We start from the raw sequence: 26,214 nt of genomic DNA, 5'->3' as shown, positions 1-26,214 counted from the left end.
GGGTTTTGTACCCTTGGCGTTCTAAAACCTACCCGCGTCCAGCGTTTTTCAATCTGTGTTGTCACGTGACACGAGCCGCCGGAGTAACTCGGATCCATTTGGGTAAGATTTGGAACACAGCCAAGCTCTTTGAATAGACACCATCCTTCCATCCGAGCCAATCAGAGCTCGCGGAGTTCTGACGTCGGTTCAACCCCCGCGCAGGAAGCAGACGAACTTGCGCTCCGCGCCTAGTAGTTTCGTATCCGATATTTTACGAAGGTGGACGCTATTTGTTTATACCCCTTATCTCTCAGTATCATCGGTATTCGATTGACCGATAGCCGCGCAGCGCCACACCTTGCACCGGACCTTGAGATGCCACCGCGAACGTGAGAAGGCTATCATATATATGTATACACGCCGAGGAAAGGCTGTGGCCGCGGGGTTTGTACGAAACCGGTCTTACGTAAGCCTGGTGACGGAATAACGAACGAGGCAAGTGCGAGAAAAACGGAAATACTGGAGCCTTTTTATCTTATTGGCGTGCAACACACGACAAGTGGATGAGGGCCTTGTAACAAGCGAAGTGTACGGTCTTTTGATGATGAAAATTCGAAGCGCGCGGCAGCCCCGAGTATACCAAGGACGCTGGATTAGATCGTTTTCCTGGTGAGGGCGCCTTTTATATAGCTCTCGATATCAATGTGTCGCATAGTCCATACGAACACCTCAGCGCTTCTTTCACTGCAATGTGCCTCGTTTTTTTTTTCTCGTTTTTTTGTATGTATGTGTGTGTGTGTGTGTGTGTGTGTGTGTGATTTTAATGGAAAATATAAGGGTTAGATTAAGAATAGGTTTGGTATGAGATGACACCATAACGTTTATTCGATGTAATTATTAAATATAGAATAGTACCGTACATGATTTCGGCGGGGAGGAGATGATGTCCTCTTCTGTGTTTATCACCTCCGATACAAAAGTCGGGTACTCCGACCGCGCTGGGCCGATACTACCTAGGAGACTAGACCTAGGAGGTATTCGCTGGACGGGGGCTCTAATCTAAACGCTTGACGAAAAAAAAATCGGCGAAGAATTCGACCGCCATTATTGGCGGGCTCCAAGATCAAGCGCGGCACCCGCCGGCCAACCATGGCCGCCGAATTCCCCGACAACTTTTTCGGCAAGTGTCCATGTTAGATATAGAGCCGCTGGTCTGGAAGGCAGTCCGCGTAAGCACCCCACATAAATCAGTGTCTATAAATTTGCATTTGACGACCACGCCACTTAAACATAGGGTCCTTGAACCGTTAAGCCGGGGTCGCACTGCTTGTATACCATCATACGAAAGACAATCTGCCTATACAAATTCGAACGCGAGTCACCACGAGATCCGTGCTTCGAGTGCCGCATGGCAATGGGTTCAAGGAGTCAACATGGCACGCGGCATTCGAACCAGGGATATTGCAGTGACTCATGTTTGCTGACTGTCTTTTGTATGATGTTTGAGCAATGGGACCCCGGCTTTCGAACAACACACCGCCAACACAATACTCGCAGACGTGTCATACACACGTCGTTCAGGACATTATAGGAAGTATTCACTGGCGGCCATAGCTGTGTGCGCGACTGCTGAGCCCGTGCTGATGGCTAGCTTCCAGGGTTTTTTATCAACGTGCGTTCCACACCGTCAAAATGGCCGGTCTTAGCAGCCTGTAAATGGGGGCTCCTTCTGAGCATGCGCTCTAGACAGCACCCACAAATATGGCGCCCAATGAATACTTTTTATAGTTGGGCGTCACCAGGCTGGTCACGAAAATAATATCTTTATTAAACGCACAGCGCTGCGGAAGTTTGCACGAGCCGCCCGAAAGCTCGTTTTGCAATCTCGTCAAACAAAACTTGCGTTTGTTGTTGTTTTGTTGTTTTTACAAAACTAAATTTACATTTTGCGTATCTTAAGATGCCAGTAACCACATACACCAACACACTGTTTTAGAAACAAAAACTGCGTTTGCCCTGCAGTAGACACTATAGATTCGCCGGAAGTGGAGGCTCCGACAACAGCGCCACCTCAGTGGTATGAGGTCAGAGAGTGAACCCAACATTCTCGTCGTCGTGCCGTTTCCCTCGTGTTTCTTCCGACTTAATTTCAACCATTTAATGACACTGAGTGAAAAAGAAAAGTCACAAACGTTGCGATGACACGCGATACTCGAGTGGGGCATATAGTTTGTCCGGAAGCTCTCGCCGAAGCTTCCAGTTCTCATTAAATCGCCAGGTGCAGGAAAAGCCTGGACGGAGAGCACGTGGAATGGCGTCTGGTGCAACCACCTTGCCTAACGTCAGCGGGGGGTTTCAAGGTGCTCTAGAGTTGTTTTTTTTTTTTTTCTTTCCACACGACTGTCGGAAACTTTTGTGCGTTACTTGTAAGGAGGACAAGTGAATCGGACTCCCTCTTCCGCGAGGAATGCTGCCGCCGACGCCACCATGTTGATGATAGGATCTGAGAGGCACCCCTACAAACTCGGGTGCTCCGCGTCGGTAACGCGGCTCGATCTAGAGAAAGAAGAATAAGAAAAAAAAAGTAAAAAAAAAAGTGTTTATGTGCATTTTTAAGTTGCGGTCACATTGATAATACATTATACAAAAGACGGAGTGTTCGCTGGAAACATGTATGTCGGAATGGTCTGCAGACAGACAAGTATATGCTCGCACGCAACGCCACCGACCAAGCAACTCCTTTGTTACAATGTAATTTCAAGAAAAAAAGCGAGATCTTTTTTTTTAAATGTATTATTTGCAACATTTGATTACGTAGCTGGGGGTCGTAGTACCCCCCAGGGACGATATTTGAATGCGGCTTATACGTGGAACCCGAGCATTGCGTGAGCTCTCGATTTGGGCTGGTGATAATGAATAGCTTGGACAAGCATTCGTATATAGTGGCCCATGTCCAATCGCTGCAATGACGACAATAGCCGAACCATAACAATGTCTGGAACTCAGCGCGTGTCATGTGCTTCGACAACCCCAGCGGATGGTTATGATTAACATTGGCGTCATATATTCGGCTCCAGATGAGGTGGCCGCTTGTTCTGGCTACGAGTTGAGGGGGTGAACGCTGCTGGTTTTTCTCTAATTTTTTCTGAGACTTTATTGCGTGTGGTGAAAAACCAACGCGCGTTTCACGGGCCATTAATACCAACGATTCGTTCTAAGCACTATTAGCTCAAAATAATAAAAAAAACAAAAAAAAACGTGTCATTGAATTTTTAAGCGAAGTCATCGATGGAAAGATTAAGAATGATCCATATATGTAGTAATGTGTGTGAGTGTCACAAACGTTCTGTGCATTTTTACAGCAAGCGGTAGTGGCGTCGGAACAGGCGAGGGCAAAGATTGTATCCTCCCCTACTACCACCACCACCTTCCCCCTCTCTGAATAGTTAGTTACAACGCCTCTGACAAGCGCTGTTAACTTCATCCACAAGGAAAGCTAAAGCACGTTTTTATATCGGATCGTTCCGAAGTCAATTAACAGGCTCCGAGTCCTATAGGGACGCCGGGCCACGTGCATTGGCGACTTCCCCCCCTTGCTTTTGAAGCTCCTTTCACGGCTTCGTCTTAAAACCGTCAGGTGCCGTAAAAACCTGCCGCCATGGTTTTCTGTTCTGGCCGCTAGGTGCCGTTGATTTCGCTGTTTTCATTCTAAGCATAAATGTAAAACAAAATGGCTAGGTGGCGTAAGCTACCGCCCGATCCAAAGGTCTCAGCCGTATTCATACATCCATCCATCCATCATTTAGCTACGGCTGCTGGATCACGAGTACTCACGATGGTATAGCCATAGCGCTTCTAGATAATTGATTCAATATCCGTTTCGTACTTTTTGTCATTGTCATGTTTACGCTGTTTACGACTCTAACCATCTTAATTGTTGTCCCGTCTATGGAAATGGTAAGTGGAGACAGCCATGACACAGCGCCCCCATAACTACCGTTTTGTGTCGTGAACGCTCAATGGTTTGTTGAACAGGAACAATGTCGTATAGTACGACTTCCGTCATGACCAGCCAGTTTGGATACGCCGCCGCTGCCGCGATGCATGGAAGGAAGGAACTTTAGTATTTCTGAACGCATAAGACAGCCCCGCTCCCGCTCTGCCCGTGCAGAGGACGGGACGGCACGAGTCGCCTCGTACACTGCCGGCTGCCTCCTGTGGACTAAAATTACGGTGGCTTCACGCATGTGCCGAATACTCAGTAAGATAACGGTCTGTTCATAAACGGACGGACGGACGGACGGACGGACGGACGGACGGACGAACAGGGCTTCCATGGAGCCTTATTTGTCCGTCCGTTTATGTTCTTTCTTTCCCCAAATCTGTGTATCAAGTAACCAACTCGCTTATCCTCCCTTTGGAGACTATATAGTTACTGGCAAGATGAGAAAGCGTCGTTTGCGGTCGTTGCCTTCCACCGTGCTTTGGCTGCCCGTGCACCCTCGAAGCTTTCGAGATTTCCCAAGTGTTATCGAGGTTGAAGCTCGCGCACGGAGTAAGGACAACGAGAAAATCTTACTGCCGTTTTCATCTGTCAGTGACTGACTATGCGCCGAGGAAGTAAGGGGAGGAGACGACGAGAGTGCGCGAGGACGTCTGTTCAGTACGCCGACCTCCGGTTCGTATGGAGAGTGGGTAGACCCAAAGCTATAGGGAGTATTCACTGGACGCCGTATTTGTGTGTGCTGTTTAGAGCGCATGCTCAGAACGAGCTCACATCAATAGGCTGCTAAGAACGGCACTCTTGATGGTGCGGAAGGCACGTTGCAAAAGAACTGTGGAAGCTCGCCATCAGCACGCGCTCAGCATTCGCGCGCACAGCTATGGCCGCCAGTGAATACTCCCTATAGGGGTCGTTGTCTCTACTGCACTCGTCGAACGCATTCGGATGCGAAAGCCAAATGCCGGTCGCCGGCGTTCCGGGATATAAAGCGTTCGACGAGTGCAGTGGGGACAAAGGCAGCTAGGTTTGGATCTACCCACTTATTCCTCCAATGAGAGCTCGGCGTAGTGACGTCCATGCTGCCACCCTCGTCTCCTCTTCCCTCTCAGTTTTTCGGGGCGTGGTGAACGTCATGGTCCAGCATCCAGAACTCCGGGACGCGTCTCAAGAAATACCATACTGTTACGACCAACACGTTGACCGCTACACACACGTAATGTGTAAAGCCCCCTTAAGAAAAAAAAAAGAAGTTTTTTTTCGTAATAAATTGGAGACGCTGCCGCAGTGATCCTCCTCAAACGATGTCGACAGAGAGCTGCTAAGGTCTCGGAAGAGCACGTTGCTGCCCCGTCATCGACAACCGCACGCAGCGCGCGTGCCGCACCCGGTTTCACCGATGTCGGCATCCCGTCAGGCCTGCAGTTCTTCGGCTGTCTATCATTTAGGCAAATCCACCCGGAAATTAATCGTCAAGCGCATAAGGACATGAAGTAAGCGGTTGTCCAATTCATCGATTGGACAATCGGTCTAGAGAACGAACAGCGGCAAAGTGCTGCAGCAGAACCCATGGACAGGTTCTGTATGTGCTTCAATGTAATAAAACATATCATAATTATCATCAACATCATTTACTATCCTTGAAGGCCCTTATGGCCTTCAAGGATACCATATATTATTATTATTTTGTTTATTATTATTATTATTTAATTTATATGACATTCTAGAAGCCATACAAAAATTAAACCAAAAAACGTCCAAAAAACGTCCCCTGTACTAATGCATGCAGTTAACCCCACGTTGAGAAATGGTGTTTTCCCCGTATCTGGAAAAGGTCGTGTGTCTTTGTTGTGTGCTTTTTCAAAACTTTTTAAGATAGCTCTATACATGCCCGTCTTTCTTTTTACTTTAGTCGAAATCTGAGCACCATTCAGCATGGATTTTTAAAAGGCCGTTCAGTAAAAATGAACCAATGTTCTCTGGTTGATTACACAGCGCCATTTGTTCTTTCACAAGGTCAAGTTTCTATTTTGTATTTTGACTTATCTAAGGCTTTTGATAGGGTAAACCACGAATTACTTTTGTATAAACTCTCCTTATATGGCGTTTCGTCGTCTCTTTTAAACTAGCTTCATAGTTATCTAAGCGATCGGAAGAGTAGAATACAAATCTCGAATAGCTTATCAGACGTATTTACTCCAACATCGGGTGTTTCTCAGGGAACAAACTTGGGGCCGCTGCTTTTTCTTGTATTCATCAGCGATATAGAATTGTACATCCAAAATGCAAGGTTGCTTTTTTTTTTCCTGCTTTTTTTTTTTTTTTTTGCGGAAGATAATAAGTTTTATTTGAGAATTCAATCGGCAGATCATTGTGCTCTTTTACAAGATGCATCACCCGCATCTCAAACCGGTGTTCATGCAACTGTTTTGCTGGTCAGTCCAGATAAAACAAAAGTGCTGTATATGTGTAAAAAACAGTAATAAGAATATTACTAGTAGGCAATTTTACAATTGAACGCGTGGAGCAAGTTCGCGACATTGGTGTTTATTTTGACAGCAATCTTTTCTTTTCATACCATGTTACCCAAATGGTTGCTTCTGCATGCCTTTAGAACAACGGGGATGATAACACGTTTGATGCATGATTTTTCAAATCCAGCGTGCGTAGTTCGCTCGTTTTGTTCTTTAGTGCGAATTAGAGTTGATTTTTGTAGTTCAGTCTGGAATTCGGCGACAGCTCGAAATGAAAGTGTTCAGAAACGCTGCACGGATAAAAAGAGCTCAGAAACAATTTATACGCCTTGTTTACGATAGATATTTTGATAGTAAATTTTATTTTGATTTTGAATATATTCTTAGAAACCTTCCAAAGCAAAACCCGTATAAAAAAAGGTGCTCGCGTCCTTTTATTTTTACACAAGGTGGTTCAGGGTCAAATAGATGACAATCTTCCGTCGTCATTAAACTTACCTGTGCCGATCCGTGTTGTTAGAGGCTCATGTGTGCTTTACACACTTCGGTTCAAGTGAGATTGTTCTCCCTTGGCTCGAACGCAAATTTGTTGAAATGAATTGCCGCCTCATGTACATTTTTTTTTATTCTATGGCGTTCATCAAACGACTGCTTCATATACCTAATTTCGGACTCTGATGAATGCTTTAATTAGAGAGCCGATATCGTTTCATACTCTATATTGTTTTCTATTTGAACTTTTTTATGTGCCACCAAACTCTGACCATTATGTTGTTCTTGGGCTTGAAACAAATAAATTATTATTATGCATGTCCTTCCCGCTCACTCGTGAATTCAATGCTTGGGAGAAGAGCGTGTTGGTTTAAGTCATGAATGAAGAAAGAATAAAACAATTAAAACAGGGACAACACAACCACATCTTTCAACCACATCATTCATGAAAGATGTGGTTGTGTTGTCCCTGTTTTAATTGTTTTATTCTTTCTTCATCCATGACGTGAATTCAAGTTCAAGCATCGTGCTGCGGCTCGGGCGGGGTCAGCTTCTCTCGCAAAAAGTACCCGCTTTGGGACTTCAGCGGTCGTCCAGATTCGGGCATGCTCTTCAGCAAAAAACAGGAGAGGCGAGTCATCATTACAGAAGTCCGAGGAACGCGCAGAAAGAAACAAGCTAACAAAACAGTGATAGAAAGGCATCCCCCAAGGAGCGTTCATTGTGGGTAGGCGAAGGAGCGTGTAGCATCTTCGTCTGCGTGTTGTTATTATTTTTTTTTTTTTACGTTTTTCTTTTCTTTTTTTTTTCTAAGAGAAGAAACGAGCATCACGTGACAAACCGGCCATGAATGGCCGACTTCCGGTCTTTGTTGACCGGCGCGGGACAGGTTGCCCCTATGACTTCAGCGTCCCCGTATACCGTCTGCTGAAATTGTTCTTCGACGAGTCCGGCTCTATACACAATGGTGATGACACGTACACCGACTGGAGATTCTTCACGCTTGGCGTGGCTCGTCATAAAGTCCCTACTTTAAGCACAAAAGCCCGCTGACTTTCTAAAAAGAAAAGGGCGGCGTCATCGGCGGCCGAGTGGGCTAAAAGTCTACAGCGCGTCTCAGCTCGGAGCGTGGAGCGAAAGCTTGTGCCGAAAGAAGCTTCTAGGTTCGATCTTCTACCCGTTTCGATCTGGATGAGTTTCGTACCGGCACGCGTTCGTGTAATCACTGCGCCGTGCATCTCAGTATCGCTCTGCAACCAATGAGAATGCGACATTTAGCCGGTCAAGAAGTTGTTCAGCGAATCACGAAGCGTAAACACAGTGAGCCACGACCTGCCTTTGTTAAGCCCACGAAACTCTCCGACGTCACGCCACTGTCGTGGCGCTGCTGTATAGGCACTGCGCATGCGCAGATGCTTCCTGTATCTGGTTTCTGCGCACGGGCATTGCCCATACCCTGTGTGGGCAAACGCGGGCCCGTTTGCAAAGGGTACGTGGTGGTCCCTAGACCCAATAAATAAGCCACGCTGCATAGTAACGACACTTTAGCACCTTCAGTGCTTGAAACCATTGTTGCCGGTTGCCCGAATCGTTATCTGAGATTGCAGAAAACGCGTTTTCCGTCCTCCAGAAATGTTAAGCGATATAACGCGCGAGCTCCCCGAGACCACATTTATATATAGGAGCTCATGAAGTGGCACTGTAAAAATTATAACGATCACCAATATAGGTGAGTGACGTTTGGCTTTGGCTACTTACGGTTCTTTAAGAAATTTTGTTTCACTGTTGACAAACGACAATGAGCTGCAAGCTTGTGCAAGCATAATTTTGATACCTCCAAATTGTCGTTTTGAGAACCATGCTTATACCCTAGTTACACGGGCCGTTTTAATTGTGGTTAGGCAAACGGAAGTCAGCGTCAGCTAACTGTGGTTTGACCAGTCTGAACTGAGATGTCGTTACACAGCCATTTTGCTTGCAGTTGAAGGATTGAAGTCAAAACGAAGCCAACTGCAATGTCGCGTATGTTAAGATCAGGGATACGTTTTCTACATCTATTATAACTGTTTAAAACGAGTAATTACACCCCTAGTTTTACTTGGGGTGCGTAAAAAACAATTATCAAGACCCCTAAAATAAATACAAACATGGGTGACACTAGGGATGCTACATTGCCATCGACCATGCAGAATCAATGGCAGCGCCCGAGGGAGTGTGGCCTTCGCCCCGTCCAGCGACATGGCGTAATTGCTTTTGCTGCGTGTTTGTCTCCAAGACATTTTTCTTTCCGCGACATTTATGTCCATGTTCTTTCTAGGTGTGCCCCCTGGTATTCCAAAATAGTTAGTGCTTCGATAGCCGGCAATGCTGCGGTCGTCGCCGTCTTTAGCTCAGTTAGCGAGCCCAAATTGAGATCGTAGAGCTCAGTTTGCGCTGACCAGGGTTTCGTACTAACCGCAGTTTGGTCAGCCGTGTAACTGCGCAAACCTCTAGTTTAGAGTAACCGCAGTCAGCTTAACTGTAGTTATGGATGCCCGTGTAACAGGGGTATTAGAGAGGCTTGCAGGTCATCGTCGACGCTTGCCAACAGCTAAACAAAATTTCCTAAACTTAGCGGAAGTTGCCAAACGCCGCTCACCTATTGCGCGGGCGCTTTGCACTAAGAACCAACATGGCCCACCAGAAAACTGGTGAATAGAGTGCGTAGCTTATTCAGTGGCTCTATACTAGTTTTCAGCTCGAAAACCATACGAAAAAAAAAGTCCGTCTTCTCGCGGAGTTTTACTATAATTTTCCCCCTTTATGTGGAGAATGAATGTATATATATGTAGGTGCATTATATTAGACATACGTTATCTATGAAGGCGTAGATGCTTCAAACGCCAAAAGCATCACTTCTTCCTCCGACAACTAGTGTGTGTCTTGTGGGAACTACTTCGCCCGGCGTATGAACAATGCGCGCAACTTCCTTTTCTCCCTTGAGGTAAAAACGAGTTAAAGTATTAAACTCGCGATCGAGGAACCGTGAAAATAGATGACACCCGCAAGCGTCTCAATTGAACTCAGCTGCGACGTTTACTGCAGCTCTTCTACGTTTCTGAAGACCCCCAGGTGACCTCAAGTTGGAAGGAGACTCTAGAGGTCGCCTCGGGGTATTTAGAGACGTGGAAGTCAGCAATAAACGTCGCCGCTCTTCTTTGTTAGTCAGTCTCGGCTTTTCACATTGTTGAAAGTTCACCCGCTCCCCCTTTCATTTTTGTATTTTTATATATCAAGGATGGTATTTTAACGGTGCCAAATGCTCGTGACTTCACGGAAAGCAAAGAGTCTCTCTGTCATTTCGAGCAAGCCGGCCTTGGTGGCATTTACCTCAGCAAAGTACGTTTAAGAGAACAAAGTTTCGTCCACAGCTTTCCTGTGGCTTTGGTTTCTATAAAGTAGCAGAATATAATGCCTCTTTGTCTACTCCCCGTAATATGTTAGAAGAAAATTAAGAAGGTAACCCTTGGACAAGGGTGGAAATTCACTACATTCTGTGCTGGATCAGAGCCGTTAATTGAAGGTTTCGGATTCGCTTAGAGACATCATGAAATGATATTCCGAATTTTGACCCCCATAAATCCTGAATATTCGTAAAATCGAAATCAATAATGCATTTTCTTTTCAATGCGTTAACATAAAAAAAAGCTTCAAATTGAAGTGGGCATTTTTTGCTTCTATAACCAACAAAATCAGTGGTTACGTGTTTGGTGCCCCAAGCGACTCAGTGGCCGCTCTTTGGCCCGTAAGCAAAACTAGCCGTTCAGGGAGCGCCCTTTCGCCGAGTTGTGATGCTAATGTACAGGGAGTTCCAGAGAAAAGAGAACAGTGTTTTCCGGACCAGGTAAAATAAACTTCTCATCGCAGAAATCTTGCACTTCGTGAGATTGTGACCGTAGCGGTGGTATAGAACGCGGAAGTTATAGAACATGACGTCACCTGAATCAAAAGATAATTTAGACAATTTAAATTTCTCTACACGCGGACGTTTACCTAAGCCTAATATTCATAAAAAAAGAGTCATTGTGGGCGCCTGTAGAATCTATTTTAGTGGGGAAAAGTAGTAGTCAGCAAGAAAAAAAAACAATATTCTTCTTGCTGAGAATTGTTTTTCACTTAAATAGATCCCAAAAGCGCCCAGTGTAAGCGCGTTTTGACAATATTAGGCTTAGGTGAACGTCGGCTCATTGAGGAATTTCGTTTTTATTAACACGCTCGTTTTGTACTTAAGTCGTCTTCTCATACTTTCGCGTTCTGTCCCAAGCGCTAGCTTCACTTTCTCGCGGAGTTTCAGCTTTCTGTGATGATTGCTGCCGAACGTTCTTCGGCAGCAAAGAGCGCGGCGCAGAATTGTTTTCAGTGTGACCACACGTATACAGTCCAGGCGCCCGTCCAATTGCCTCTTGCCCCGACTGTCAAAGAAAGAATAAAACAAACTCGGGACGAAGGAATGCGAATCTTGCCTCGCATTCGTCAGAATTTCATCTTACTTGGTTCCCCTTGATTCTCACGATTTGACTGCATTACCAGGGCAATAACTCTTTTAGACGTTTGCAAGCAGCCGCACCTCGAAAGCTTGTCTGGCCACCGTGGATGGAAAACGCTTTGTTTGAGCGCCAGTCTGGCAGTCTGGAAGCCGTGGGTACGCCTCGGTCAGCAATGTTCAACTATCAGACGATCTACCCACACCAGCAGCAAGATGGCGGCGCCCAGAGGCCGTTTGCAAACGTCTACGGACCAACACGCGGCTCTGACGTCAACCCGCTGCGGTGGCGCTGCCGTCGGCACTGCGCATGCGCAGATGCTTCACCTACGCGAATCTGGCTTCTGCGATGATGTCTGGACCGCGTCTGACTGGTGTGTTCACCTCGTCAAAAAATAAAAAAAATTAAAAATAAAAAAAAAAATTTAAAAAAAAATTGCTTTTTGAGTGGTGCCCGATGACGTCATAGAAGTATCACACTGTCGCCGGCCGCGATCCTGGCGGCGTCACAACAGCGGTGGCGGGTGTGGCAGACGCCTGTTCTGCTGCAGGTCGCTCTCCAGCTTGACATTCCACGGAAGCTTCGGCAACCGGGACGCCGTGGCGACAGCGACACACAGATATTCGCTCGTGCTTTTCGCCAGCCTTTCTACGACCAACCGCTAATATCGCGGCGTGCGACAACATGACACTCTGGCTTTCGTGACGTCATTTGTCGCCACTTCGGGAATACTTTTAGTGCACAAACGGAATAAGACGAAAAAAAAAAAAAAAAAAGCGGGACGAGCTCGTCCCGATTTTCTAACCTTCAACCTAACAAGGCCGTTTTACTTAAAGTTGCTACGTCATCTAACGAAGGCCAGCACGGGACACCGATTGAACACCGTGTGCTGCGTCAACGCTCGGCAGCAACTCGGGTCCTCCACGACCAAACACGAGTCCTGGTCAAACGCCGACGCGGCACTCGTGTCAAATCCCGTGTCCCTTGCTGGCCTCCATTAAATGACGTAGAAAACAAAACACTATACGGCCTTGTTGCCTAGTAGGTGGAGATCAAGGTTATCTTTGGCAGGGGGCGCGGGTGCGTCGCAAAACGGGCTGCTCCGGTATCACTGTTCATAGCGTTTTTTGCTGCATACGTGTGTATACTCCAAACACGTGTCCGCGGATAGTTTTTGTATGATATCATCGCATCCCACAACTGCACGCGTCTCTACCATAAAGTTCATGAAAAAAAAAAAAAAGTGAAGTCAATATAATCTGCTCGTTTTGATACAAGAAGTTTATCTGAGAGATTCCTACAGGGGGAGCGCAAGTTCGTCTGCTTCTTGGAGCAGGGGTTGCCGTGACGTCATAACGTCGAGCTCTGATTGACTCCGATTGGAAGGATAGTGGGTAGACCTCAATGCTTGCTGCCTCGAGATTTACCCACTAACCTTCCAATCGGAGGCCATCAGGGCTCGGCTTTTTTTAAGTCAGCGCAACGCCCTGCGCAAGAAGCAAAGGACTTGCTCTCCGTATAGTCTATAAAAACAGCCTCTATGGTCGCTAACAGCTCAAGAAACGGAAGGTGCGGCGAGCTCCGATTATTCTATTATCACTCCGCAGCAAATAGTGATACGGCATTCTTCGATCAAAAGCGTCGAAAGAATCAAGAAGCGAAATTTCACAGATAACGAGTTACGCCCGGCGTTTATTGGTTATAAATTTATAATTGACCACTATTGCGCGACACTGTTTATACAAATAACGTTAGAATGTGGCTCTACGTGCAGCAACTTTCCGAAAGCTTCATAGGAGCGCGTCAGCCGGGGACATCAGCGAATCGGGACATCGTGCAGCTCTTCAGCTCAGGATCGTGCAGTAGGCATCCACCGAGCGTTTACAAACAGGCCAGATTTTGAAAGCTGAGCAGATGGCAAAGAACAAAGGGACCGTAGTCACGCCGAGCTTTATTGCCTACAGTGACAACATCTCCATTATCGTTTAGCACCCGGAAAATTGACGTTGCCGATCGAGAGTAATTCTACGTTGCGCAACGATGCTCAAAGCGCAGGGGGAGGGGGGATTGAGTTCATTCTTTTTTTTTTTCTTACGATGTAGAGGAAAATGGTCTTGAGGTCATTGCAAGCCCTTCATCCAGGTTCAGACGAGGTGTCATCAATTACTACGTCGCAACAATGAGATCTAAATTGGAGGTTAATTATGCGCAATACCATGCATACTACACACTAAAATTTGTTACCCCCTTAAAATAAAAAACAAAAAAAAACCCGCTCTTTTAGGGCCTAACCACACATTTTCAGCACCCTTATTTTGACATTATGCACCTTTTTTGGTTGTAAAATAGGGTGCTGTTGCATTGAATACCCTCTGCTTTTGCCGGGTGTAAAAAGGATGCGGAAAAGGCTGAAATGAGGCGAACTTGCTTTTTAAAGCCAGCCGTCAGATAAAATTGTTTACGCCCTTAAGGGTGTAAAACTTCTTAGTGTGAACACACTCACAGCAAACTGACATGTCAGGTAACCAAATTGACATATGACGTATCAAATAAACGAAACATATTTAACTGGATTCTGCTTGCGAGTAGAGTCCAGTTTTTGTTGGAATAAAAGTGTATTGAGGTCTCGTCGCATCCTTATCCAATAGCGTTTCTCCAATAATAATAATTGGGTTGTGTGTGTGTTTATACAGCCTAGAACTTTGTCTGCATCAACGGGCGACGAGTCTCCCAGCTGTAGATGAGAAATTTAGCCAGTGCAGTACAACCGGTTGCCTGGGGTCTTTAACGTGCATCACGCAGTAGTGATACACGACCGGACGCCGGTACGATGCTCATCCAGATCGCAACGGGCAGGGGTGGGGCTCGAACCCAGGGTCCCTGGATTCTGCAGCGCGAGCTTTCGCTCCACGTGCTCCGAGCTGGTGTGCGCTAGCCCACTCGGCCACCGATTTTTTTTCTTCTTTATTGTCGGTCATTGACCGATCCCCCTTAGCGTTTCTCCCTAAAACAAAGAGATGGTGTATCAATTCAATGGCGATCCGGCCAGGACTAATTATTTGAAATGTGTTTGTCGGAATCTTCATACGGAGAAAGTTTCGCAAAGCACGGACTTCAAAGCGTAAATTGTAAGTAAGAACACAAAAATAAATCACGTGAAGTGGAAGACGACGCTGTTTTTGTTGTTTTCGAAAAACCTTAACTTTTTTTTTTTTAATTGAAAGAGACAGCATATGCGTTCTGAATCCTATTTTGCTATGTAGCTGTCGGTTATATTCAAAACGATTTATTTTAATAAAGAAACGCTTCTTTCTTTCTTAAAAAAAAAACTAAGATTTTGCGTCAGGTTATTTTACAAAAATGATATTCCGAGGCAATTTTAACCTCGTAATAAGAAACTTTTCAAAATCGTTGCTTATGTCACGGAGATTTAAACTTACTTTCAAATCGCCGCGATTTTTTTCTTTTGAACATATAATATGTAACTGGGAAGTTGGAACCCACCCGCATGTAATCAGATGCTTGTGCTTCAACCTGGTGAAACATGTATCGCAAAGAGGAACAATAACATAACCACACTCCCAAAATAAGAAGCTATTAACTTTTTTTTTTTTTTTTTTTTTTTTTTTTACAATATCAAGACATATACGGATACTCCCCCGCTCCATGACTGATTTCAGAACGGAGGCAGCTAGTACTCTTGTCAGCGGGTAGACAAACTGGAAGCAGTGATAAAAGTGCACACTTTACTACACACTCAAGTGCATGGGAAGACCTCTTATGTCCAGGGGCTGCCTCTGAAAGATACAGCTGGTTGTCGGGAGGCCAAAATTCTACGAACTCACCCTGAACGCGGTTCGCAGGTGCCGATTTTCTCTGTTATTAGAAACGTTAAAGTCGCGATCTTACTGCTAATCTTGCTAAGGCGTGTTTGCTCCTTGTACGACGATGCTGCCACATTGACCATACAAATAATGCCTGCAAAGATGCCCGAAGCATACGTATGTATGAATCAAACATTCTAGGGAACCTGCGACTAAAAGAAATCAACTTGCAAGAAGGTGTCTTCGCTCCATCAGAATGCTACACCGTAGCCCGATGGCTTGGACAATAAAAAGCAATTGCTGACCGAGTAGGATTGATTAGCACCGCTGATCCTGGTTGGGCGGGCACATTTGTATGAAGGCCACAACCATCGATTTATCCAGGATTTTTATTTATTTTTTTCGGGAGGAAAGAGAGGGATGAGGTGACTGCGATGTCAATTACTCGGGATGCGGAGGGGAGAAGGGGGGTCAAAATGCATGGGGATATTATAAGGTCGGCTGGAGTCTAGAGTTCGGGACGGGGAGAGGGGGGCATAAGCCTCCTCCCGGGCTGCGCCACTGGCCACGACCATCTCGCGCTCGTCCAATGACGTGCCCTCGTCGCCATGTCGGCCGTTCTAAGCACCATCAAACGCTCCGTCCAGAGTTGCGGAGTCTCCGTTCTACCAACACAATGTCCGATATTTTAGAAAGTCATTGCAGCCCAAAATACGACACAGTGACGTCATCTTCCAATGGTCCAATCAGAATATCAGACTGCAGATATCCAGCACCTGGAGTCCATCTAGGCATCGGGAGGTTGATGACCTCTCAAGAATCGCGTTGGCCCCGTGAGCCCCGACGTTTCTCTTATCGTTTCAACTTTGTCCAGTGCTCGAAAGACTGCAGACGCTTATTTATAACCAGGTCTATTGTTAATTGTCACCCGGTTCTTCCATTCTGGCGCCCTCCGCGAACAATGGCGGTAGGGGGCGTCACTTGGCTGACCCCTGCGACTGCCGCCGCGTTATGACACGGAAGCGAATAGAAATGTAGGTGAAGCTTCGCCTTCGTTCCACAATGGAGAAAGAGAGTAAATTAAGACAGTGTGTCTCTAGGACTTTCCTTTGAGTGGCGGGGGACCACTTGGTTTCTTCGGTGACAGATACAATGCTAGCAGACCGTCGCGCACAAACTCAACGCAGGGCTTCGACGTCACGGCGCTGCTGTCGTCTTGACGCATGCGCAGACGCCTCGCTTGACGCGAACCTGGAATCTGGTCAGACGGTGTATTCACACCTAATATATTCTTTATTTTTTAATTTTGTTTTTTGTAAGCAACATGTTAGTTTGCATTATTTTTGCACCTTGAAATTTATATGGCATCGAAAATTATACCATATTGCTGTATTGAACTTTGCAATGTCCAGTCACAAGTTATTAAACTTGACATTTCTGGAGGATCGCTACCCTGGAAAGTTTCGTGTGTCAATCTAGGGAGTTTAGGGGGATAATCGGGGGATTTTAGTGTGTTTAATGCGGTGTAGTCACAACATTCTCAAACCGGCACAATGTTCATGTGCAGCGTCCCCCCCCTCCAAAACAAATCGCAAAAATAAATTATGTATTGCGGAACGCTCATGGCTCCGTCCAAATGTAGCTGTGAAGATCCGAACCACATGCCAAAGTTTCAGCACTAACCATTGTTTCATTCAAAAGTTATATGATGTTCTGACATTTTCAATGGGAAAATGAGGCCCACATTTTATTCCGTTTCCGGTAACTGGAGCCATAATTCCATGTATTCGAGCCCACTGTCGGCCGCCACGTTTCCACCCATTGAAAACTGCAGACGATTACTTATAACCTTTTAATAAGATAAAGGTGAGTGCCGAAACTTTGGGATCTTGTTCGGACCTCTAGCTCTACATTTGGGCGGAGAATGATCGTTCGGTGGTGCGCAGTTTATTTTCGCGGTAAAAACCACCCTGTAAAGCTTTTTCTTTTTCCCCTCTTTCTTTTTTTTTTTTTTTTTTGGGGGGGGGGGGGGGGGGGAAGGGCAACCTGTACATTGAAATCGGTAGAGACTAAATGAATCGGACGGGAAGGTCATCTGTAGACGCTGACGGGCATGAGTTCATACTTATATTACGAGAGAAACTAAACCAAACTTTTTTTTTTTATTGCTGTACATTATTACGATTACTTGAGATGTTATTGCGTTTGTGAACTTCAAGATCTGAGCATCAACGCAGGGTTCGTGTGAGTTCGTCAGCGCCAGTTTCAGTGACAGCTGACATCAGGCCAGAGAAAGCCAAAAATAAATGGCGGCTCTACATTTTCCTGCGGGGAACACGTCCATAGGCATATTGCTGCAGTTGCTATATCGTTCATTGCCACGATTCCTTTAACAAGACGCCAAGTCACGGATCGCTAAAACGCCAACGTTCAACTAGCTAACTTACTACTACCACTGCAAGCTATGAATACACGTTCAACCGCATGTCAATGTGGACGGAAACTGTAAGCATCTACGAAGAGCAAAAGTTACTCCACCCCACTTATTTTATTTACGCAGGAACTTCGGAAAATCAATGGGAGCTCCAACGATGACACAAAGGACCGATCGTCCCCATTAAAGCGACAGGCAGCAAACACTGTCCTCATATTCGTAAAATAAAACTTTTTATTTGCGACGAAAGGATGAGAACGGCCAGGGAGGTTCTTCAGTTATCCCGCCTCCAGCGCGAGCTTTCGGTCGTAAGACTCGACCGCGCATGCGCATCGAAAGCACGACCGAAGGCAGCAAGCACGTGCTAAAGGCCGAGCATCGGAAAGAGGCTCCCTGACGTTTTTGTTTTCCCCCGTCAATGACTAAGCAATCTTTTTTTACACTTGAGCGTCAGCAGCTGGCCGCGAACAAAGACGCCTATGAACAAGTGGTACTACAAAAAGTTGCTGGAGTTAGAACAAAAAAAGAAAGCTGCATTCGCCATATGTTGGTGAGCGGCGTCGGTTGATTGTCCGTCCAGTGAAAACAGTGAAAAACATTCGAGAAACCTTCTAATAAAAAACCTTCGACGCAGTATTCGTAACTGCGCTAGATAGAACGTTAAGCGACAGTGCGACACAGAGTTTTTTTTATCAATCTTTAGGCATGTGCGCAAAACCATATATGTATGATGTATGTAGGTATGTCGTACAAATGGGTATGCGGGCTCTATGAAGGGTCGATCCACGCACAGTGTAAGGTATGTTGTGAACCGTAAGTTTCGCATAAAATATTTATTTTGCTACGTAATAATTGGCACACGAAGTATCCGGTAATCCGGTGCAGTGACATCAGTGCGAGCACCTCTATCGTTTTCAATACACACCATATATATATATATATATATATACACACACATGCCGGCATATGCAAACCAAAGAAGAAAGGGGGGGGGGGGGGGGGGGGAACCGAACGTGACGACAAAATGTTGAAGGTGACTGCACCCAAGGATGCCCAGTTACTTTCCTTACACCGCACATCTTTCTGGAGATGTTTTCCTCATTTCACTCGGGAAAGCGGTCGTGCATACCGATGTCGCGAAGCCTTGTGGTTGCCGTGAGCTTACAAACTTCCTAGCAAGTTCCTCCTAAAGGTAGACGCGTTCTTCATGAAACTCACCTCACACAAAAGCGTTCAAAAAAAGAAAAAAAAAAAAAAAAAAAAAAAACTTGGATAGGTGGTGCTGGAATAGAGCGTGTTAATTAATGCCCCGACGAGCATTCGGTTAGCAGCTCATGTATAGTGTTGACTGCGCGGTGATGGGAGTAGCCGAATCCTAACGCTGTATGGAACTCAGCACGTGCCCTGTGTTTTGCCAACCCCAGAGAGTGCATACGATAAACACTTGTGGCCCATATTTGGCGCTAGATCACGTGGCCACTTGCTCTGGCTGCGAGCACTAGCTGCGAGTTGACTGCGGCTCTAATTTTCCTTCTCTTCTGCGACCGCCACTGCGTGGAGACAAAAAATAAATAAATAAGTAGGCGCGTGAAACATGTGCATATATTTTTTTCCTCTTTCTGTAGGTTGTGAACATTGAGAAATAATTATAAACAGTATTTGCTAAAAGTACAAAACTTGTTGCACCGCGCCCCGGGAACGCGTTACAGAGAGAATGCTAGTTAAATCGGCCCTATAGAATATCTTCAGTTTAACGAGTCGCAACATGCTTGTAGGAACCACCGCTCTCGGGTTTGTTTCGACCGTGCTTGAGCAGCAACTTTAAAACCACAAACAATCTGTGAACACAGATCAGCTATACCTCTAATCCATATATACGCACATTTCATCTGTGCCGACGGAAGCTCCTCAAGTTTTGACTTCGCTATAAACTACAGTAATGTCGCTAAAAAAAAAACGCTATATTAAAAGCATTATTAGCAAAAAAAAAACTTTTATTTTTGAAGTTTTTTTAGCCCATGGAACGCAGTTTTTTAAGAGAAAATGAACCTCTTTTCAGAAAATCCGAGTTAGAGCGGAAGAGGAGCGGGCTTTTATATTGCTTTTTGTCCCGCGAATTCAGTTATCGCGCTTATTTCGTGCAGAAGTAGACAGCATTCATTTGGAAAAACGCGTGCAGCGATTGCCACCGGAAATGCGGCGATCCTCTCTGCCGCCTGCGATCTGTCCAGAACGTCGTGACGTCATCCACGTGGTGAGCAAGGGTCATCTGACCCCGCTGATGACGTCACTTCTAGTTGTTTTTTTTTCCTCCGCTCTCGCGCTTTCCTATCGTCAACACACCGCAAACGGGCGAGTCTACGTCGAAATTTGAATTGGCTTTTGCGCCACTCCTACTACTACGATGTTCTTTTAGGGTGTCGACTTTACAAATTTTACTCTTTATTCGAGTTCAAGGACCTCATCAGCTTTTCTTTAAGGTGCAATCGTTTAAATTTGTTTAGAAGACATCGAACTGTGGTTCCGAGGAGCGAAGAACATCTCGTTTATTAATTTCCCCACTAAATTCGGCGAAGAAATCGACGTCGCGGTGTCACGTGACCCGAAGTCACGTGACATCGGGTCGCGTGAAATGAATTTTCACGTTAAATTTAGCGGGAAAATTGGTGTCCATGTTTCAAGTCGTCGCGTCACGTGATAAAGTGCTGTCGCGTGAGGTTAATTTTTTCCGCTAAATTTAGCGGGAGAATGCACGAACGGGCATGTTTCGAGCATAAGGGGGTTATCACTAAAAAAATACTTTATGCTAAAAAAAAAAAACGAAAAAAAAAAAACAACCTAATGCCACTACGTATAAGGGCACGAGCTTTTTATCATATACACTCCATTGAGTCGCCTCCTGACCTTGAATGGACACCCCACCCCCTCAGCTCGCGTGCATACTTAGCGTGCAACGCTGTCAAAGCTAGTGGCGCGAGCGCGTGGCTTCATCTATGCTTTTATTTGCGCGAGATCGCGTGCAAATGATCAACGAGATCAAGCCCCACGCTCGCGCCAGTAGCTTTGAAAGCGTTGCACGCTAAGTATGAAACAGAGTATAGAGCGCCGAGATTTGAACAGGTGGCAACGCCTCGTCATCCCCAACTTTCTGGGACATCAACGCCTCGGCGCATGTACTAAAAGGAGAATTTCAACTGAACAACAAAAGGCATCGCAATGTTCCCTGGTAGTATTTAAGATGAGAGTCGTCGAACCTCAATAAGCAGTAGTTAAACCATTGAACGCGCATACGTTTTATTTCACGGCTCTACAATTTTTATTTATTCATTGAGTCCCATTCACACAAAATGATCAATTTCTGCTTTCTCGACAAAAGATCGTAATTTTCCCCAGGAATGTAATTTCCTGGGTGTCATAAAATGTACCTCAACCAGAATTTAGATTTTTTTCCTTGAAAGCTTTTTATCCCACGGGATGTCCTAGAAAGTTGGCCATGGCTGAGTGTTAGGGTGACCATATTTTTCAAGGTATAGAAAACGGGACTTCCCAGCGGGCCGGGTAAGAAAGGGGGGGGGGGGGGGGGGGGGTACTAAAGATTGAGATTGGGAGAGCAAATTTAATTAAACAACTACCCTATTTTCAAAACCTTACCATATCGCACTAAGCCCTGGAACAGTCGCACTCCCAGTCCAGTTCCACGCACCCGTTCGGAAGGAGTTTGTAGGCAACAGCACAGAAGTTCTAAATTTTACTCTTTGGGTAAATATTTTAAAGTACCTACAGTAATTTTTGTAAACTATACTTGTAACGAGTAGGCATAGTTTCGGTTTGCTTCGGCTCGCTCGGTGCCGATTTCAAAAGTGCACCCCTGCGAAAACGGGACATGATTCCTTATTAGGACAAAAAGACGGGACGGCAGAAGCGGACCTCAAAAACGCGACTGTCCCGGCCAAAACGGGACCCACTCTGCTGAGTGTATATTCGAGACACACGATAAGCATCGAGTCTAGATGCGCATTTGTGATGAACACAAACTCCCGATCAAGCTCAAAATGATGGATGAGCACTTCATGTCCTTATCGCTTGTGTAGCCCATAATCTCAACTAATTCTAATAACTTAGAAAAAAAAATGCGGCGGTACTTTAGTCGTACCCGACAAAAAAATAGTCACATGTAGAATATGTTTCTTGGGTCGTCAAACCTCGGTGTAATCGTTGCGACCCTTGAGACTCACACCTCAACTACTGACGAGAACGTGGTTGGTTGTCGGTGTGGCGACATGAACGCTTACGCAAGCCAATGGGAGTGAAGTGCCAGTCGTGAGGGGCACTATTGCACATGTCCGTCTTAGTGTCAACAAAAGTAGCTGAATTTTAAGGGCGATCGACATATCACCTACCTAAATGAGCGGATCTATTGAGTGATGATTTTTCGGAACGCTCTTTCTAGACTCTGAAAAGTGCTTAGCTCTTTCTTATAATAAAATAATCGTAAAAAGTTACGCAATGTAAAAACATAATACTAATAATAATGCATTTGGGAATACAGATTCTCGTTTTTTTATTATAAATTTTATCAATGGCTGTGGAATAAGTCGAGAGCGCTTTTAGACGGGACTTACATTTTGATCTATTCTTGCTTATTAAAAAAAAAGAAAGCAGTTTTTTTATATATAAAACCAGGAACGATCGTAAATCCCATTTAAAAATCGGAAATGTTATACTTCGTTTCAGCCTACGTCAATACGCAGCCGACGCTACGAGGTGATGGGACCAAACAAGCAGTGTCAAAAGCGCAAGTCGCCGGATTGGTTCAGTGATGGTAGAACACGTACAGAAGCTTGACGAACACCATGATGGATCGCTTTTGACGCTGTCTAAATGATCCCATCAGCTCGGAGCGTGGTGTTCAGTACAGTTATGAGAAGAACGAGCAGTAGCTTTCGCAGCGCGCAAATGCAGTACGCATCGCAAACAGAGTTCAGCGGTCGGCTTTGCATCGCTTATCACCCGGGCGAAAGATGCCGAGTTACTCAGTTGTGGACGCGTGCTCAACGTCCGATCTACCGCGCATCAGAGCAACAGCGCACGCTCAGAATGCATCCCACGGTCCAGCAGACGAAGATGGCAGCTCGCACAAGGCGATTTTTTGCAAAGGTCTATAGCATCAGCGCTATCTGTTCGAGGAAGAAAAATGGCAGAGTGCCAGAATTCGACGATAGCTAATTCAAAAGTGAGCTGAATATTTCGGAAACGTTTCAGAGAGAAAACACGGGTAAACATAACTATATAACTTGAGACACACGCTGCTTTTAGAACACGTAGGCGTTCGCTATGTTGTTGGAACCACTTAGTATCATTCAGAATAAAACCTCCGACATATCCCGCTCGTCACTCGGCCCTCTGGATAGATTATGGCCTTTCAATGATTGAACGAACTTTAGTCGCAACACTTATGCATTCAGATATTTATCTTTTAACACTCTTGAACTCCGATATCAGTTTCTATCAACGTGTTAGTTGTATCGTAAATGTTGTTTGTGGTTTCCTCTTGCGTCGATCCTTATGGCGATGAAAGAACCTTTCATCCTATAATTTACTGTGTTTATTTGTCGCCATGGATGTGCAACTGTGAGGGGGTTGACGACCATCCAAGGCTGCTCAGGTGCACCTTTTTTTGTTTTTGTTTTCTAGCGTGTAAGGTGAATATATTTTTTAATATTACTATATTTAGGAATTTTTACGAACGATATTTTGTTTGATAATTGAAAAATTTTGTGAAAGTCGATTTTAACGTTCCAGACTAAAAATGCTTTGCAGACGATGCCGAAGCTTTAACACTTTGGCATCGTCTTACAACTGTTGGTGTTGCAATCATGCAGTGTTTGAGTCCCCTTGAATCATTTAATTTAACGGGAGTAGACATATTGATTGATTTAGTTAAACCTGCAGGGCCCAAATTACATTAATGGAGGAAAGCGATAAGGGTACAGATATACCAAAGTATACACTAATGTACAGCTTGTTCACAAAAAAAAAAAAAAAAAGTCTTTTTTTTTTTTTTTTGCAAAAAGAGGCCACGCATTATTGAACGATAAATCTTTGCCTAAAGGTAGCGCTAGAGGTCACAACCAGATGCCAAATGTTCAGAAATAACCGTTATCTCAATCAAAAGTTATAGGTGATTTTCTCAAAATTGCAATGGGCAAAGGGCCCCTTTTCATATACCTTTTGAATACGTAAACGGTTTGTTCTGAAACTTTGACAGATGGTTCGGTCCGCTGGGCTACATTTGGGAGGAAAATGAGCATTCAATAATGCCTAACTTTTGTGATAAAAAAAGATCCTGTAATTTTTTTTTTTTTTTTTTTGGTGGGGGGGACATTTTGTACAAACGAATATATACAGATATATTTTATTTATATGATATGTCACAAGTTATCAGATCGTATAACATGAATTTAGCGTCTTAGGAACTGGTTAGCACCACATTTGTTATATAGCTTTTTCTTTTCTTTTTTCTCTCTTTTCGCATGAGGGATCTTGGCTTACAGGTTTGGCTGTAATGCTTTCTTAGGTGGCACGCGGTTGTCTTTTCTGTCGTTTGCTAACTAGCAAAAGAAAATCTCGAAGGAACAATGTGGAATAAAACGCCAATCGTGATAGGCTATGATACACGCTGTAAATAAACAAACTATTACCGTACATTTTTGTACTTGCTTCAAATGTTAAATTCCGCGAGCATTTTTTTGTTCGTTTGTTTTCATCAGCGAAGCGTTTGGCATTTCGCCAAATGCACGAAACCGACCCTTTCGCAGAATTTGGCACAACTCCTTAATCCGTGCTTTATATCAAAAAAAAAAAGAGGGGTTTCTTTATCTCGCTGTATGTCCGGGAGGAAATATTGAGACACTGATTAAAAAACAAACACACACACACACAAACAGTTTAGTATACCAGAGTATTTTGACATTGTTACACGTCGTAGATGAGAAATGTTCCCAGTGCAGTACGACTGCTAGCCTGGCATTTTTTAAAGTTACATCACGCAGTAGTGGCGCACGACCTCACACCGGTACAAGCACCGAAGAACAATCAAGAAAAAAAAATCATTACTCACGAACGTGATGAAGGAAAGGAGGAAGAAGAAGACGTTCGCCGCAGCGCGTAAAAATCCCATGACGAGATTCGTTGTCTTCTGTCACCGAAATCTAAACATCGCTGGACGAAGGACGAACCGACCGCCGCACCGAGCGGATAGCCTCGGAGTGAAGCCAACAACACGCCCGCTAGTTTGCGCGGCCGCACGGCGAGGCGGTTCACGCATGCGCAAACGGAGGTCGCGCCGCCGGAGGGGACGCGCGCGCATGCGCGGAAGAGGCTCGTTGGCTGGAGTAGCAGACGACGAAACTCGTCCGCCTGGTTGAACCGCCGCCGCTTCAGCAACTTCTCAGCTGCCAAAAATCGTTTCCGATTTTTTTTTTTTTAATTTTTCTTTCCACTGTTTTTGGCGGGTGTGCTTAAGCGTCGTTACACAAAAAACCGGGAGTGCAAAAAGAAAAAAATAAAATAAAAGAAGAAAGTCTATTAAAGAGAAGAAAAAACGTACGAACAAAAATTTCTGCCGATTAAAACGAACTTGTGGGCGTAGGCTTCTTGAAACGCAAGCGAACAAAAACACAGTGTTACAGAAATACGCGTATACGAACTTCTTAGCCATCTGCTTGGACGCATTCGTTTTTGTCCATCTTTGTTGTGCTTCGCTCTCTTAAAATGTATAATTTAAAGTAGCTACAGTGTACAATGACCCACAAATCTGCATTTTTTAGTGATGGAAAGTGACAGGAAATAGCATCCTTGTATTATCTTCGAAGTTTGAAACGCGAATTGCAAGAAACAAAAACGATGACAAAAAGCAAGCGTTCCGACCTCTGCGAACGGACGTCAGAAACTGTCAGTCATGTCCGTTCCTGAACTGCGTGTGGGTGTTAGTCTACACTTGAACTGTGCCCTGTGAGGATGAGGAATCTCTATGTATGGCGCAAGGAACAAATAAATAAACAAATCACTAGTAACTACAGCGTTCTGTGCTTTTTTTTCTTCTGGTCATGCATTGTTTCGACGTGTTTTTGTCAAGGCTACAGCAGAGCAGAGAAAAAGCTGCTGCCTCTGCGTGGCACATGCCAAGGCTTGCATTTTTAGAAAAAAGTTACTAAAATTAAACTTTCGTTCATTGATCGTTTCATGCAGGCCATCACATCGTTCATTGCGAAATTCGGTCGAGATCCTTCTGGGTTCGCGCTGCCCTGTCATGTCCTTGTTCGAGAGTTTGGAAAGATGGAAGAGCTAAAACGCATTTCTATCACAAAAGGCGACTGAAAAAGATCTCTACATGATTCGGCGGGCATAAAAAATTTCCCGTAAATGTTATATGAAATTTCAGACATTCAATGTGCGCGCCATATTGGTTGCGCGTCGAATGTCC

The 26,214-nt window shown here is 45.0% G+C and overlaps 1 protein-coding gene across 1 annotated transcript in view; it reads right to left on the bottom strand.

The window, feature by feature from the left end:
* The window catches only part of LOC8039800 (CD82 antigen), a 68,033-nt gene extending 43,025 nt beyond the window's left edge, over positions 1–25,008 (bottom strand). Inside the window, exon 1 of the mRNA XM_042286815.1 lies at positions 24,850–25,008. Coding sequence (XP_042142749.1) covers positions 24,850–24,909 — 60 coding nt within the window. The 5' untranslated portion in view covers positions 24,910–25,008. The remainder of the gene's footprint in view (positions 1–24,849) is intronic.
* Positions 25,009–26,214: the final 1,206 nt, after the last annotated feature.

Source organism: Ixodes scapularis, unplaced genomic scaffold (assembly GCF_016920785.2).
Source record: "Ixodes scapularis isolate PalLabHiFi unplaced genomic scaffold, ASM1692078v2 PGA_scaffold8__174_contigs__length_109621045, whole genome shotgun sequence".
Classification (NCBI taxonomy): Eukaryota; Metazoa; Arthropoda; class Arachnida; order Ixodida; family Ixodidae; genus Ixodes; species Ixodes scapularis.
Note: the sequence above shows the minus strand (reverse complement) of the source record. Positions and strands in the feature narration are given on the sequence as shown.